At 53.8% G+C, this 16576-nt stretch overlaps 1 protein-coding gene across 8 annotated transcripts in view; it reads left to right on the top strand.

Annotated features, from left to right (window-relative positions):
• The window catches only part of LOC132399501 (tetratricopeptide repeat protein 24), a 110423-nt gene that overhangs the window by 83785 nt on the left and 10062 nt on the right, over window positions 1-16576 (top strand). For 7 of the 8 annotated variants that reach the window (XM_059979937.1, XM_059979938.1, XM_059979936.1 and 4 more), the window contains one exon: window positions 15812-15894. The exons of the other annotated variant lie outside the window; for it this stretch is intronic. In XM_059979937.1, coding sequence (XP_059835920.1) covers window positions 15812-15894 — 83 coding nt within the window. The remainder of the gene's footprint in view (window positions 1-15811; window positions 15895-16576) is intronic. 8 annotated transcript variants of the gene reach the window in all.

Here is a 16576-nt window from a genome sequence, read left to right as displayed (position 1 = left end):
AGTGTGGGTACCAGTGACCCGGTGTGTTAGAGGGAGAGTGGGTTCCAGCGTGCCGGTGTGTTAGAGGGAGTGTGGGTGCCAGTGTGCCGGTGTGTCAGAGGGAGTGTGGGTACCAGTGTCCCGGTGTGTTAGAGGGACTGAGTGTATCAGTGACCCGGTGTGTTAGAGGGAGTGTGGGTACCAGTGTCCCGCTGTGTCAGAGTGAGTGTGGGTACCGGTGTCAGTGGGAGTGTGGGTACCGGTGTCCCGGTGTGTTAGTGGGAGTGTGGGTACCAGTGACCCGGTGTGTTAGAGGGAGTGTGGGTACCAGTGACCCGGTGTGTTAGAGGGAGAGTGGGTTCCAGTGACCCGGTGTGTTAGAGGGAGTGTGGGTTCCAGCGTGCCGGTGTGTTAGAGGGGGTGTGGGTACCAGCATCCCTGTGTGTTAGAGGGACTGTGTGTACCAGTGTCCCGGTGTGTTAGAGGGAGTGTGGGTACCAGCGTCCCGGTGTGTTAGAGGGACTGTGTGTACCAGTGTCCCGGTGTGTCAGTGGGAGTGTGGGTACCAGTGTCCCGGTGTGTTAGAGGGACTGAGTGTACCAGTGTCCCAGTGTGTCAGTGGGAGTGTGGGTACCAGTGTCCCGGTGTGTTAGAGGGACTGAGTGTATCAGTGACCCGGTGTGTTAGAGGGAGTGTGGGTACCAGTGTGCCGGTGTGTTAGAGGGAGTGTGGGTACCGGTGTCAGTGGGAGTGTGGGTACCGGTGTCCCGGTGTGTCAGTGGGAGTGTGGGTACCAGTGTCCCGGTGTGTCAGTGGGAGTGTGGGTACCAGTGACCCGGTGTGTTAGAGGGAGTGTGGGTACCAGTGACCCGGTGTGTTAGAGGGAGAGTGGGTACCAGCGTGCCGGTGTGTTAGAGGGACTGTGTGTACCAGCGTGCCGGTGTGTTAGAGGGACTGTGTGTACCAGTGTCCCGGTGTGTTAGAGGGAGAGTGGGTACCAGTGACCCGGTGTGTTAGAGGGAGTGTCGGTACCAGTGACCCGGTGTGTTAGAGGGAGAGTGGGTACCAGTGACCCGGTGTGTTAGAGGGAGAGTGGGTACCAGTGACCCGGTGTGTTAGAGGGAGTGTGGGTACCAGCGTCCCGGTGTGTTAGAGGGACTGTGTGTACCAGCGTGCCGGTGTGTTAGAGGGAGTGTGGGTACCAGCGTCCCGGTGTGTTAGAGGGAGTGTGGGTACCAGTGTCCCGGTGTGTTAGAGGGAGTGTGTGTACCAGTGTCCCGGTGTGTTAGAGGGAGTGTGGGTAACAGCGTCCCGGTGTATTAGAGGGAGTGTCGGTACCAGTGACCCGGAGTGTTAGAGGGAGTGTCGGTACCAGCGTCCCGGTGTGTTAGAGGGAGTGTGGGTACCTGCGTCCCGGTGTGTTAGAGGGAGTGTCGGTACCAGTGTCCCGGTGTGTTAGAGGGAGTGTGGGTACCTGCGTCCCGGTGTGTTAGAGGGAGTGTGGGTACCAGTGTCCCGGTGTGTTAGAGGGAGTGTCGGTACCAGTGTCCCGGTGTGTTAGAGGGAGTGTGGGTACCAGTGTGCCGGTGTGTCAGAGGGAGTGTGGGTACCAGCGTGCCGGTGTGTTAGAGGGAGTGTGGGTACCAGCGTGCCGGTGTGTTAGAGGGAGTGTGGGTACCAGCGTCTCTGTGTGTTAGAGGAAGTGTGGGTACCAGCGTGCCGGTGTGTTAGAGGGAGTGTGGGTACCAGCGTCTCTGTGTGTTAGAGGGAGTGTGGGTACCAGCGTGCCGGTGTGTTAGAGGGAGTGTGGGTACCAGCGTCTCTGTGTGTTAGAGGAAGTGTGGGTACCAGCGTCTCTGTGTGTCAGTGGGAGTGTGGGTACCAGTGTCCCGGTGTTAGAGGGAGTGAGGGTACCAGTGTGCCGGTGGGTTAGAGGGAGTGTCGGTACCAGTGACCTGGTGTGTTAGAGGGATTGTGGGTACCAGTGTCCCAGTGTGTTAGAGGGAGTGAGGGTACCAGTATGCCGGTGTGTTAAAGGGAGTGTGGGTACCAGTATGCCGGTGTGTTAGAGGAAGTGTGGGTACCAGTATGCCGGTGTGTTAGAGGGAGAGTGGGTACCAGTGACCCAGTGTGTTAGAGGGAGTGTGGGTACCAGTGTGCCGGTGTGTTAGAGGGAGTGTGGGTACCAGTGACCCGGTGTGTTAGAGGGAGTGTGGGTACCAGTGACCCGGTGTGTTAGAGGGAGTGTGGGTACCGGTGTCAGTGGGAGTGTGGGTACCAGTGACCCGGTGTGTTAGAGGGCGTGTGGGTACCGGTGTCACTGGGAGTGTGGGTACCAGTGACCCGGTGTGTTAGAGGGAGTGTGGGTACCAGTGACCCGGTGTGTTAGAGGGAGTGTGGGTACCGCTGTCAGTGGGAGTGTGGGTACCAGTGACCCGGTGTGTTAGAGGGAGAGTGGGTACCAGCGTGCCGGTGTGTTAGAGGGACTGTGTGTACCAGTGTCCTGGTGTGTTAGAGGGAGAGTGGGTACCAGTGACCCGGTGTGTTAGAGGGAGAGTGGGTACCAGTGACCCGGTGTGTTAGAGGGAGTGTGGGTACCAGTGACCCGGTGTGTTAGAGGGAGTGTGGGTACCAGTGACCCGGTGTGTTAGAGGGAGAGTGGGTTCCAGCATGCCGGTGTGTTAGAGGGAGTGTGGGTGCCAGTGTGCCGGTGTGTCAGAGGGAGTGTCGGTACCAGTGACCCGATGTGTTAGAGGAAGTGTGGGTACCAGTGTCCCGGTGTGTTAGAGGGAGTGTGGGTACCAGTGACCCGGTGTGTTAGAGGGAGTGTGGGTACCAGCGTCCCGGTGTGTTAGAGGGACTGTGTGTACCAGTGTACCGGTGTGTCAGTGGGAGTGTGGGTACCAGCGTGCCGGTGTGTTAGAGGGACTGTGTGTACCAGTGTCCTGGTGTGTCAGTGGGAGTGTGGGTACCAGTGTCCCGGTGTGTTAGAGGGACTGAGTGTATCAGTGACCCGGTGTGTTAGAGGGAGTGTGGGTACCAGTGACCCGTTGTGTTAGAGGGAGTGTGGGTACCAGTGACCCGGTGTGTTAGAGGGTGTGTGGGTACCAGTGTCCCGGTGTGTTAGAGGGAGTGTGGGTACCAGTGTCCCCGTGTGTTAGAGGGAGTGTGGGTACCAGCGTGCCGGTGTGTTAGAGGGGGTGTGGGTACCAGCGTCCCTGTGTGTTAGAGGGACTGTGTGTACCAGCGTGCCGGTGTGTTAGAGGGAGTGTGTGTACCAGCGTGCCGGTGTGTTAGAGGGACTGAGTGTATCAGTGACCCGGTGTGTTAGAGGGAGTGTGGGTACCAGTGACCCGGTGTGTTAGAGGGAGTGAGGGTACCGGTGTCAGTGGGAGTGTGGGTACCGGTGTCCCGGTGTGTCAGTGGGAGTGTGGGTACCAGTGTCCCGGTGTGTTAGAGGGAGTGTGGGTACCAGTGACCCGGTGTGTTAGAGGGAGTGTGGGTACCAGTGACCCTGTGTGTTAGAGGGAGTGTGGGTACCAGTGACCCGGTGTGTTAGAGGGAGTGTGGGTACCAGCGTCCCGGTGTGTTAGAGGGAGTGTCGGTACCAGTGACCCGGTGTGTTAGAGGGTGTGTGGGTACCAGCGTGCCGGTGTGTTAGAGGGACTGTGTGTACCAGTGTCCCGGTGTGTTAGAGGGAGTGTGGGTACCAGCGTCCCGGTGTGTTAGAGGGACTGTGTGTACCAGTGTCCTGGTGTGTTAGAGGGATTGTGGGTACCAGCATCCCGGTGTGTTAGAGGGAGTGTGTGTACCAGCGTGCCGGTGTGTTAGAGGGAGTGTGGGTACCAGTGACCCGGTGTGTTAGAGGGAGTGTGGGTACCAGCGTCCCGGTGTGTTAGAGGGACTGTGTGTACCAGTGTCCCGGTTTGTCAGTGGGAGTGTGGGTACCAGTGTCCTGGTGTGTCAGTGGGACTGTGTGTACCAGTGTACCGGTGTGTCAGTGGGAGTGTGGGTACCAGCGTGCCGGTGTGTTAGAGGGACTGTGTGTACCAGTGTCCTGGTGTGTCAGTGGGAGTGTGGGTACCAGTGTCCCGGTGTGTTAGAGGGACTGAGTGTATCAGTGACCCGGTGTGTTAGAGGGAGTGTGGGTACCAGTGACCCGTTGTGTTAGAGGGAGTGTGGGTACCAGTGACCCGGTGTGTTAGAGGGTGTGTGGGTACCAGTGTCCCGGTGTGTTAGAGGGAGTGTGGGTACCAGTGTCCCCGTGTGTTAGAGGGAGTGTGGGTACCAGCGTGCCGGTGTGTTAGAGGGGGTGTGGGTACCAGCGTCCCTGTGTGTTAGAGGGACTGTGTGTACCAGCGTGCCGGTGTGTTAGAGGGAGTGTGTGTACCAGCGTGCCGGTGTGTTAGAGGGACTGAGTGTATCAGTGACCCGGTGTGTTAGAGGGAGTGTGGGTACCAGTGACCCGGTGTGTTAGAGGGAGTGAGGGTACCGGTGTCAGTGGGAGTGTGGGTACCGGTGTCCCGGTGTGTCAGTGGGAGTGTGGGTACCAGTGTCCCGGTGTGTTAGAGGGAGAGTGGGTACCAGTGACCCGGTGTGTTAGAGGGAGTGTGGGTACCAGTGACCCTGTGTGTTAGAGGGAGTGTGGGTACCAGTGACCCGGTGTGTTAGAGGGAGTGTGGGTACCAGCGTCCCGGTGTGTTAGAGGGAGTGTCGGTACCAGTGACCCGGTGTGTTAGAGGGTGTGTGGGTACCAGCGTGCCGGTGTGTTAGAGGGACTGTGTGTACCAGTGTCCCGGTGTGTTAGAGGGAGTGTGGGTACCAGCGTCCCGGTGTGTTAGAGGGACTGTGTGTACCAGTGTCCTGGTGTGTTAGAGGGATTGTGGGTACCAGCATCCCGGTGTGTTAGAGGGAGTGTGTGTACCAGCGTGCCGGTGTGTTAGAGGGAGTGTGGGTACCAGTGACCCGGTGTGTTAGAGGGAGTGTGGGTACCAGCGTCCCGGTGTGTTAGAGGGACTGTGTGTACCAGTGTCCCGGTTTGTTAGAGCGACCGAGTGTACCAGTGACCCGGTGTGTTAGAGGGAGTGTGGGTACCAGTGACCCGGTGTGTTAGAGGGAGTGTGGGTACCAGCGTCCCGGTGTGTTAGAGGGACTGTGTGTACCAGTGACCCGGTGTGTTAGAGGGAGAGTGGGTACCAGTGTCCCGGTGTGTTAGAGCGACCGAGTGTATCAGTGACCCGGTGTGTTAGAGGGAGTGTGGGTACCAGTGTCCCGGTGTGTTAGAGGGACTGTGTGTACCAGTGTCCCGGTGTGTCAGTGGGAGTGTGGGTACCAGTGTCCTGGTGTGTCAGTGGGAGTGTGGGTACCAGTGTCCCGGTGTGTTAGAGGGACTGAGTGTATCAGTGACCCGGTGTGTTAGAGGGAGTGTGGGTACCGGTGTCAGTGGGAGTGTGGGTACCAGTGTCCCGGTGTGTTAGAGGGACCGAGTGTATCAGTGACCCGGTGTGTTAGAGGGGGTGTGGGTACCAGCGTCCCTGTGTGTTAGAGGGACTGTGTGTACCAGCGTGCCGGTGTGTTAGAGGGAGTGTGGGTACCAGCGTCCCTTTGTGTTAGAGGGACTGTGTGTACCAGTGTCCCGGTGTGTTAGAGGGAGTGTGGGTACCAGCGTCCCGGTGTTTTAGAGGGACTGTGTGTACCAGCGTGCCGGTGTGTTAGAGGGAGTGTGGGTACCCGTGTCAGTGGGAGTGTGGGTACCAGTGACCCGGTGTGTTAGAGGGAGTGTGGGTACCGGTGTCAGTGGGAGTGTGGGTACCGGTGTCCCGGTGTGTCATTGGGAGTGTGGGTACCAGTGACCCGCTGTGTTAGAGGGAGTGTGGGTACCAGTGACCCGGTGTGTTAGAGGGAGTGTGGGTACCGGTGTCAGTGGGAGTGTGGGTACCGGTGTCCCGGTGTGTCATTGGGAGTGTGGGTACCAGTGACCCGGTGTGTTAGAGGGAGTGTGGGTACCAGTGACCCGGTGTGTTAGAGGGAGAGTGGGTTCCAGCGTGCCGGTGTGTTAGAGGGAGTGTGGGTGCCAGTGTGCCGGTGTGTCAGAGGGAGTGTCGGTACCAGTGACCCGGTGTGTTAGAGGAAGTGTGGGTACCAGTGTCCCGGTGTGTTAGAGGGAGTGTGGGTACCAGTGACCCGGTGTGTTAGAGGGAGTGTGGGTACCAGCGTCCCGGTGTGTTAGAGGGACTGTGTGTACCAGTGTACCGGTGTGTCAGTGGGAGTGTGGGTACCAGCGTGCCGGTGTGTTAGAGGGACTGTGTGTACCAGTGTCCTGCTGTGTCAGTGGGAGTGTGGGTACCAGTGTCCCGGTGTGTTAGAGGGAGTGTGGGTACCAGTGACCCGGTGTGTTAGAGGGTGTGTGGGTACCAGTGTCCCGGTGTGTTAGAGGGAGTGAGGGTACCAGCGTCCCTGTGTGTTAGAGGGACTGTGTGTACCAGCGTGCCGGTGTGTTAGAGGGAGTGTGGGTACCAGCGTCCCTTTGTGTTAGAGGGACTGTGTGTACCAGTGTCCCGGTGTGTTAGAGGGAGTGTGGGTACCAGCGTCCCGGTGTTTTAGAGGGACTGTGTGTACCAGCGTGCCGGTGTGTTAGAGGGAGTGTGGGTACCCGTGTCAGTGGGAGTGTGGGTACCAGTGACCCGGTGTGTTAGAGGGAGTGTGGGTACCGGTGTCAGTGGGAGTGTGGGTACCGGTGTCCCGGTGTGTCATTGGGAGTGTGGGTACCAGTGACCTGGTGTGTTAGAGGGAGTGTGGGTACCAGTGACCCGGTGTGTTAGAGGGAGTGTGGGTACCGGTGTCAGTGGGAGTGTGGGTACCGGTGTCCCGGTGTGTCATTGGGAGTGTGGGTACCAGTGACCCGGTGTGTTAGAGGGAGTGTGGGTACCAGTGACCCGGTGTGTTAGAGGGAGAGTGGGTTCCAGCGTGCCGGTGTGTTAGAGGGAGTGTGGGTGCCAGTGTGCCGGTGTGTCAGAGGGAGTGTCGGTACCAGTGACCCGGTGTGTTAGAGGAAGTGTGGGTACCAGTGTCCCGGTGTGTTAGAGGGAGTGTGGGTACCAGTGACCCGGTGTGTTAGAGGGAGTGTGGGTACCAGCGTCCCGGTGTGTTAGAGGGACTGTGTGTACCAGTGTACCGGTGTGTCAGTGGGAGTGTGGGTACCAGCGTGCCGGTGTGTTAGAGGGACTGTGTGTACCAGTGTCCTGGTGTGTCAGTGGGAGTGTGGGTACCAGTGTCCCGGTGTGTTAGAGGGAGTGTGGGTACCAGTGACCCGGTGTGTTAGAGGGTGTGTGGGTACCAGTGTCCCGGTGTGTTAGAGGGAGTGAGGGTACCAGTGTCCCCGTGTGTTAGAGGGAGTGTGGGTACCAGCGTGCCGGTGTGTTAGTGGGGGTGTGGGTACCAGCGTCCCTGTGTGTTAGAGGGACTGTGTGTACCAGCGTGCCGGTGTGTTAGAGGGAGTGTGTGTACCAGCGTGCCGGTGTGTTAGAGGGACTATGTGTACCAGTGTCCCGGTGTTTTAGAGGGAGAGTGGGTACCAGTGACCCGGTGTGTTAGAGGGAGAGTGGGTACCAGTGACCCGGTGTGTTAGAGGGAGAGTTGGTACCAGTGACCCGGTGTGTTAGAGGGAGTGAGGGTACCAGCGTCCCTGTGTGTTAGAGGGACTGTGTGTACCAGCGTGCCCGTGTGTTAGAGGGAGTGTGGGTACCAGCGTCCCTTTGTGTTAGAGGGACTGTGTGTACCAGTGTCCCGGTGTGTTAGAGGGAGTGTGGGTACCAGCGTCCCGGTGTTTTAGAGGGACTGTGTGTACCAGCGTGCCGGTGTGTTAGAGGGAGTGTGGGTACCCGTGTCAGTGGGAGTGTGGGTACCAGTGACCCGGTGTGTTAGAGGGAGTGTGGGTACCGGTGTCAGTGGGAGTGTGGGTACCGGTGTCCCGGTGTGTCATTGGGAGTGTGGGTACCAGTGACCCGGTGTGTTAGAGGGAGTGTGGGTACCGGTGTCAGTTGGAGTGTGGGTACCAGTGACCCGGTGTGTTAGAGGGAGTGTGGGTACCGTTGTCAGTGGGAGTGTGGGTACCGGTGTCCCGGTGTGTCATTGGGAGTGTGGGTACCAGTGACCCGGTGTGTTAGAGGGAGTGTGGGTACCAGTGACCCGGTGTGTTAGAGGGGGTGTGGGTACCAGCGTGCCGGTGTGTTAGAGGGAGAGTGGGTACCAGCGTGCCGGTGTGTTAGAGGGAGTGTGGGTACCAGCGTGCCGGTGTGTTAGAGGGACTGTGTGTACCAGCGTGCCGGTGTGTTAGAGGGACTGTGTGTACCAGTGTCCCGGTGTGTTAGAGGGAGAGTGGGTACCAGTGACCCGGTGTGTTAGAGGGAGAGTGGGTACCAGTGACCCGGTGTGTTAGAGGGAGAGTTGGTACCAGTGACCCGGTGTGTTAGAGGGAGTGTGGGTACCAGTGACCCGGTGTGTTAGAGGGAGTGTGGGTACCAGTGACCCGGTGTGTTAGAGGGAGTGTGGGTACCAGTGTCCCTGTGTGTTAGAGGGAGTGTGTGTACCAGCATCCCGGTGTGTTAGAGGGAGTGTGTGTACCAGCGTGCCGGTGTGTTAGAGGGAGTGTGGGTACCAGTGACCCGGTGTGTTAGAGGGAGTGTGGGTACCAGCGTCCCGGTGTGTTAGAGGGACTGTGTGTACCAGTGTCCCGGTTTGTCAGTGGGAGTGTGGGTACCAGTGTCCTGGTGTGTCAGTGGGACTGTGGGTACCAGTGTCCCGGTGTGTTAGAGCGACTGAGTGTATCAGTGACCCGGTGTGTTAGAGGGAGTGTGGGTACCAGTGTCCCGGTGTGTTAGAGGGACTGTGTGTACCAGTGTCCCGGTGTGTCAGTGGGAGTGTGGGTACCAGTGTCCTGGTGTGTCAGTGGGAGTGTGGGTACCAGTGTCCCGGTGTGTTAGAGGGACTGAGTGTATCAGTGACCCGGTGTGTTAGAGGGAGTGTGGGTACCAGTGTCCCGCTGTGTCAGAGGGAGTGTGGGTACCGGTGTCAGTGGGAGTGTGGGTACCGGTGTCCCGGTGTGTTAGTGGGAGTGTGGGTACCAGTGTCCCGTTGTGTTAGAGGGAGTGTGGGTACCAGTGACCCGGTGTGTTAGAGGGACTGTGGGTACCAGCGTGCCGGTGTGTTAGAGGGGGTGTGGGTACCAGCGTCCCTGTGTGTTAGAGGGACTGTGTGTACCAGCGTGCCGGTGTGTTAGAGGGAGTGTGGGTACCAGCGTCCCTGTGTGTTAGAGGGACTGTGTGTACCAGTGTCCCGGTGTGTTAGAGGGAGTGTGGGTATCAGCGTCCCGGTGTTTTAGAGGGACTGTGTGTACCAGCGTGCCGGTGTGTTAGAGGGAGTGTGGGTACCCGTGTCAGTGGGAGTGTGGGTACCGGTGTCCCGGTGTGTTAGAGGGAGTGTGGGTACCGGTGTCAGTGGGAGTGTGGGTACCAGTGACCCGGTGTGTTAGAGGGAGTGTGGGTACCGGTGTCAGTGGGAGTGTGGGTACCGGTGTCCCGGTGTGTCATTGGGAGTGTGGGTACCAGTGACCCGGTGTGTTAGAGGGAGTGTCGGTACCAGTGACCCGGTGTGTTAGAGGGGGTGTGGGTACCAGCGTGCCGGTGTGTTAGAGGGAGTGTCAGTACCAGTGTCCCGGTGTGTTAGAGGGAGTGTGGGTACCAGCGTCCCTGTGTGTTAGAGGGACTGTGTGTACCAGTGTCCCGGTGTGTTAGAGGGAGTGTGGGTACCAGCGTCCCGGTGTTTTAGAGGGACTGTGTGTACCAGCGTGCCGGTGTGTTAGAGGGAGTGTGGGTACCCGTGTCAGTGGGAGTGTGGGTACCGGTGTCCCGGTGTGTTAGAGGGAGTGTGGGTACCGGTGTCAGTGGGAGTGTGGGTACCAGTGACCCGGTGTGTTAGAGGGAGTGTGGGTACCGGTGTCAGTGGGAGTGTGGGTACCGGTGTCCCGGTGTGTCATTGGGAGTGTGGGTACCAGTGACCCGGTGTGTTAGAGGGAGTGTCGGTACCAGTGACCCGGTGTGTTAGAGGGGGTGTGGGTACCAGCGTGCCGGTGTGTTAGAGGGAGTGTCAGTACCAGTGTCCCGGTGTGTTAGAGGGTGTGTGGGTACCAGCGTGCCGGTGTGTTAGAGGGGGTGTGGGTACCAGCGTGCCGGTGTGTTAGAGGGAGTGTGGGTACCAGCGTCCCGGTGTGTTAGAGGGACTGTGTGTACCACTGTCCCGGTGTGTTAGAGGGAGTGTGGGTACCAGTGACCCGGTGTGTTAGAGGGAGTGTGGGTACCAGTGTCCCGGTGTGTTAGAGGGACTGTGTGTACCAGCATGCCGGTGTGTTAGAGGGAGTGTGGGTACCAGCGTGCCGGTGTGTTAGAGGGACTGTGTGTACCAGTGTCCCGGTGTGTCAGTGGGAGTGTGGGTACCAGTGTCAGTGGGAGTGTGGGTACCAGTGTCCCGGTGTGTTAGAGGGTGTGTGGGTACCAGCGTGCCGGTGTGTTAGAGGGACTGTGTGTACCAGTGTCCCGGTGTGTTAGAGTGAGTGTGGGTACCAGTGTCCCGGTGTGTCAGTGGGAGTGTGGGTACCAGTGTCAGTGGGAGTGTGTGTACCAGTGTCCCGGTGTGTCAGTGGGAGTGTGGGTACCAGTGTCCTGGTGTGTCAGTGGGAGTGTGGGTACCAGTGTCAGTGGGAGTGTGGGTACCGGTGTCCCGGTGTGTCAGTGGGAGTGTGGGTACCAGTGTCCCGGTGTGTTAGAGGGTGTGTGGGTACCAGTGTCCCGGTGTGTTAGAGGGAGTGTGGGTACCAGTGTCCCCATGTGTTAGAGGGAGTGTGGGTACCAGTGTTTGGGTGTAATACACACAAAATTCTGAATGAACTCAGCAGGCCAGGCAGCATCCATGGAAAAGTGTATACTCGACGTTTCGGACTAAGACCCTTCATTGGGACTGGAGAAAACAAAATAGGGATTCAGATTTAGAAGGTGGGGCAGGGTAGGGAGAAACACAAGGTAGTAGGTAAAACTGAGAGGGGTGGGAGTGGTGAAGTAAGGAGCTTGGAAATTGATTAATGAACATGATACAAGGCTGAAGAAGCGGAAATCTGATAGGAGAGGACAGAAGGTCCTCAGAGAAGGAAAAGGGGGAGGAGTGCCAGTGGGAAGTGATGGTAAGAAGATGTGGTGAGAGAGGGCAAAGGGAATGAGGAATGGTGAAGGTGGGGGAGGGGGCACCAGATAATAGACCGGATAAATTTGAGGGCAGCGTGGAAGTTGGAGGCAAAGTTACCAGGTAAATTTGAGGGCTTATCTTCTGGGGTCTATTATAAATCATTTCTGACACCTCGCTTCCCTTTCTCAATCTCTCTGTCTATCTGTGGAGCCAGCTTATCTACTGATATTTATTATAAACCCACTGACTCTCACAGCTATCTGGACTATATCTCTTCCCATCCTGATACTTGTAAAAATGCCAAACCTTTCTCTCAATTCTTCCATCTCTACCGCATCTGCTCTTAGGATGAGGTGTTTCCTCCCAGAACAAAGTCAATGCCCTCCTTCTTCAAAGAAATGGGCTTCCCTTCTTCCCCCATCAATGCTGTCCCTCAACCATATCTCTTCCATTTCACACACATCTGACTTGACCCCAACCTCTTGCCCTTCTACCAAGGTGTGGGTTCCCTTTGTCCTGACCTACCATCTCCAATGAGATCCAACCACCAATCACATTTTCCCTCCCCCCACTTTCTGCTTTTCACAGCGATTGCTCCCTACATGACTCACTTGTCTATTCGTCCCTCCCCATTGATCTCCCTCCTGGCACTTATCCTTACAAGTGGAACAAGTGCTACACCTGCCCCAATGCCTCCTCCCTCACTACTATTCAGGGCCCAAACCTCCTTCCAGTTGAGGCGACACTTCACCCATGAGTCTGTTGGGGTCATCTACTGTATCCAGTGCTCCCAGTGTGGCCTCCTGTTTATCGGTGAGACCTGACACAGATTGGGAGACTGTTTTGCCAACCACCTATGCTCCATCTGCTAGAAAAAGCGGATCTCCTGGAGGCCACCCACTTTAATTCCACTTCCCATTTCTATTCCGACATATCAGTCCATGATATGATCTATTGTCGTGATGAGGCCACGCTCAGGTTGGAGGAAAAACACCATGTATTCCATCTGGATAATCTCCAAACTGATGGCCTGAACATGGATTTTTCGAACTTCTGGTAATTACCCCCCCCCCCTTCACCATTCCCCATTCCTTTTCCGCCCTCTCACTTTATCTCCTTGCCTGCCCATCACCTCTCTCTGGCGATCCTCTCCCTTTTCTTTCTTCCATCAGGTTCCTCTCCTGTCAGATTTTCAGCATATTCTGCTTGGCCTGCTGAGTTCCTCCAGTATTTTGTGTGTGTTCCTTGGCCAATAATTTCCTTCATTTTGCCTCTCTCCCTTTTTGTAATTTATTTCTTTATTGAAGTTCATCATCAAACAAACATTTCCGTAAGATGTATTTCAGACATTGTACATATATATCATATAATCATATATATCACAAATCCCCACAAAGTATTTATCTGAGGTATACACATAGAAAAGAGTGGAGAGAAAAAACATGCAAAATGGAAGAACTATGTACAAGTACGGAGTGATATTTTTATTTTACAACAGATTCATTGATTTGTGAGAATAAAATCAGGCCCATGAGGCATTATTTAGTTAAACCATTTTTCCCAGTATGAATCAAATTGTTCCAAATTGGATAAAATTCTCTTACGTTTGATTGGGTTTAATAGTCCATTGACATCAAAAGAAACTAATTTTACCTTGTCCTTAGCCATCTGTATTTATCTGTCAATGTACCATTGGAATTAGAATAAAACTTAATCGATCTACTCCCTGAACAAATACAAACCAAGAAACGCAGATAATAACAAAAATGGCAATGAACGTGTGATTCCAAGGCTGAGGTCACTAGTAATGACCCTGCCTTGAGTTAGAGGAAATGTCTAGCTGTGGGGGATAACCCCTCCTACTTGTGAGTTGAGGGCCCCCAATGCAGTATTCATAAAAGTCAGTGAACAAATCCATTATACAGAAAAGATTTCCCTGTGTACTCCTCCTATATATACATATATGTATGTGTGTGTGTGTGTGTGTGTGTGTGTATATATAAATATATATATATATATATATATATATATACACTCACACACACACACACTCACACACACACACACACATATATATATATATACACACACACACACATACATACACACACACACACACACACACACACACACACACACACATATTACATACGTATATATATATTTTCATTTTGGTGGGGTGAAAAAAGTAAGTGAGCGAATAAAGAATAACAACTAAGTAATATAAAATCCACATTATAATAAGTATTTCTCGAGATAGGTATATCACCATCTACTTTTGCTTCCATTTACCTTCTCAACATCTTTAAAGTTAGCCAAACCTTACGGCTCTTCTAAAGGGGATGAGGACTGTCTTTGGGAAACTCCTGGTCTCTTCCTGATATATTTCTCTTGACCTCCTCCCGTCTCCTGCCTTCTCGATTCTTGCACTATTTCCCAAGCGGAGCGGGACAATTCCTCAGTCAGGCTTTCCCTCGTTTTGGTGACACTAACGGGCAACCCTCTGGCCTTCATGTCTGTAGTCGCCTCTTCCACCGCCTGGTACAACCGTGTCCCGTTGTCATAAAACACTCGAAGTTTAGCAGGGTACGGAGTTTGAGATCTAATCTTGTTTTGCTTTAGTACTCGCTTTACTTCAGAGTATTCTTTGCGTTTCTTTGCGGTGGGGGAGTAATCTTGGTCGACATATATTAATTTATCGTCAAAAAACACTCTGTTCTTACCCCAGGCCCTTTGTAGAATCTGCGCCTTGGTGCTGTACCGAAGGAATTTAATTATTATAGAGCGTGGCTTTCTATCCTGGGTAGGTTTCAGAACAAACATGCGGTGGGCTCTCTCGACTTCCAGCTTCATAGCCGGGGGAAGATCCAGCGCGTCCCACAGTAACTTTCCGACAAAGTCCGTCATGGACAAGCCCTCCGCTCCTTCGGGAACGTTGTAGATTCTGATACTTTTCCGCCGTGATCTTCCCTTTAGGTCAAGCAGCTTACCTTCTTGGTGATGTATGATTTTTTGCCTTGCTCAGTATCCGTTCCACGTTTTGAACGCGATCTTCCACCTTCTCAATGCGAGTCTCTGCCACCGCTATTTTTTGATTAACGCTGGCGAGCTCTGCCTTAATATCCCGGAGCTGCTGCTTTATATCTTTCTGAACCTCCATTATTTCTTTCAGGATTTCTAACATATTCGCCGCTTCGTCTGAACGAGGCCCAGCGGCCGCCTCGCTCGCATGCGGTCGGGTCGGAGAACCGCTCGCTGCACTCCTCTCGGACGCAGACTCCACAGTCTCGCTTCTTTTATTTCCATTCTTTTTCCCCATTCTTGCTCCTCTTTTCAGTTCAAATATTTTTTGAAAAATATTATATTTGATGGAATAACGGGGCTTAATACGTGTTTTTCTGGAGCAGCTAGTGACTTAAGCTGCCATTCTCAACGATAACATCACCGGACGCCTCTCTCCCTATTTGAAGAGTGGAGTGACATTCCTCCAGAATCATGCCAGAGTAAATTACTTCCCGAAAATCATTACAACTGCCTTCACAATCTCTTCAGACACCTCTTTAGGGAAAAGCTGAGAACAAAATTGTTTCTGGAGAAGGTGACAAAGGTGATGGATGAGCTTAGAGCAGTGGACATTGTTTATGCAAGGATAGGACAATGCATGCTGTCTACGTGAGGGTAGAGCAGTGGATATTGTTTATGCAAGGATAGGACAATGCATGCTGTCTACGTGAGGGTAGAGCAGTGGACATTGTTTATGCAAGGATAGGACAATGCATGCTGTCTACGTGAGGGTAGAGCAGTGGATATTGTCTACATGAGTGTAGACCAGTCAATGTTGACTTTGTGAAGGTAGAGCAGTGGATGTTGTCTATATGATTGTAGAGCAGTAAATATTGTTTATTTGAGGGTAGGGAACAGGATGTTGTCTACGTGAGGGTAGAGCCATAAATATGGTTTATCTGAGGGTAGAGCAGTGGATATTGTTTATGTGCAGGGACATTTTCTGCAGGGACTTTGATAAAGCATGAGATTAGGCCTCTCATGTTATGTTGATCCAGAAGTTAAGATGCATGGCGATGCACTAACTTTTTAGATTAGGTTCAAAACTAGCTTGGCCATAGATGATAGAGTGTAGTGGTGGAGCTGTATTATTCTACCTGTAGGTCTGTGACCAATGGTGATTCACAGGAATCAGTGTGTACCTCTGCTGTGTGTGATATACAGAAATGACCAGAAAGACAATGTCGATGGGCTGGTGAGCAGATTTTGTGGATAGTGAGAAAGGTTTTCAAAAGATTTAGCAGGAATTTGGAGATATTCAGATACAGTTTAATCCTAACCAGTGTGAGGTGTTGCACTTTGGGAGATTTTGCAGAGCTTGTTTGTACCCCATTGTTTTTCAGTGCTGAGGAATGTTCTCGTTCCAACTGTCTATATGCTTCCTGACCTGCTGAGTCCCTCCAACATTTTGTGTGTGCTGCTGCTGCAGTTCTCTAGTCTGTAACTAACTAATTCAGGAGGTGTTGGCCACAGATGGGGTGGGGGAGGCAGATCTAAAGATTAACAGGCTTCTGATATCTGCCCGTGTTATCCTCAGAAACTTAAACAACACGTATCTGCAACCGGACCCCACTTACATGAACAGCCCAGAGCTCAGGACGCTGAAGGCCGCAAATAAGAGTGAGTAGCGGATAAACACTGGGTCCTCGCTGTTATGGTGACTGACACAATGAATGGTGTTGCGTCCCCTCCAGAGTGTTGGCTGGGCTCCCAGGTTACATTAGAAAGGGAACATGAGGGGAAATGTTTCATTCGGGTTGTCACCCTTCAGATGCGGAAGGTTCAAAGGTGATTCAGGTGAAGTTTTCAATCACAGAACGGCTGGTCAGAAGCTGCTTCTGTTGGCCAGGGGAGGATGGATTCACAGAGTCACAGAGCATTGCAACACAGACGCTGACCCTTCAGCCCATTCAGTCCGTGCCAAAATATTATTCTGCCTGGTCCCATCAATCTGCACCTGGACAATAGCCCTCCATTCTCCTCCCAACCACATACTTGTTCAAACTTCTCTTAAATGTTGAAATCAAACCCACTTCCACCACTTCTGCTGGCAGCTAGTTCTACTGAGTGAAGAGGTTCCTCCTCATGTTCCCCTTAAACAGTCCACCTTTCACCCTTAACCCATGCCCTGTGGTTCTAGTCTCACCCAACCTCAGTGGAAAAAGCCTGCTTGCATTCAGCCTGTCTATGCCTCTGTCTCCTACGCTCCAGTGAATAAAGTACTAACTTATTCAACAGTTCCCAATAACTCAGTTCCTCAAGTCTCAACAAGATCCTTGTAAATTTTCTCTGCACTCTTTAA

Source organism: Hypanus sabinus, chromosome 9, assembly GCF_030144855.1.
Source record: "Hypanus sabinus isolate sHypSab1 chromosome 9, sHypSab1.hap1, whole genome shotgun sequence".
In the NCBI taxonomy this organism is placed as follows: domain Eukaryota; kingdom Metazoa; phylum Chordata; class Chondrichthyes; order Myliobatiformes; family Dasyatidae; genus Hypanus; species Hypanus sabinus.
The sequence above is the reverse complement of the archived record's forward strand: the minus strand, read 5'-3'. Positions and strand labels throughout refer to the sequence as shown.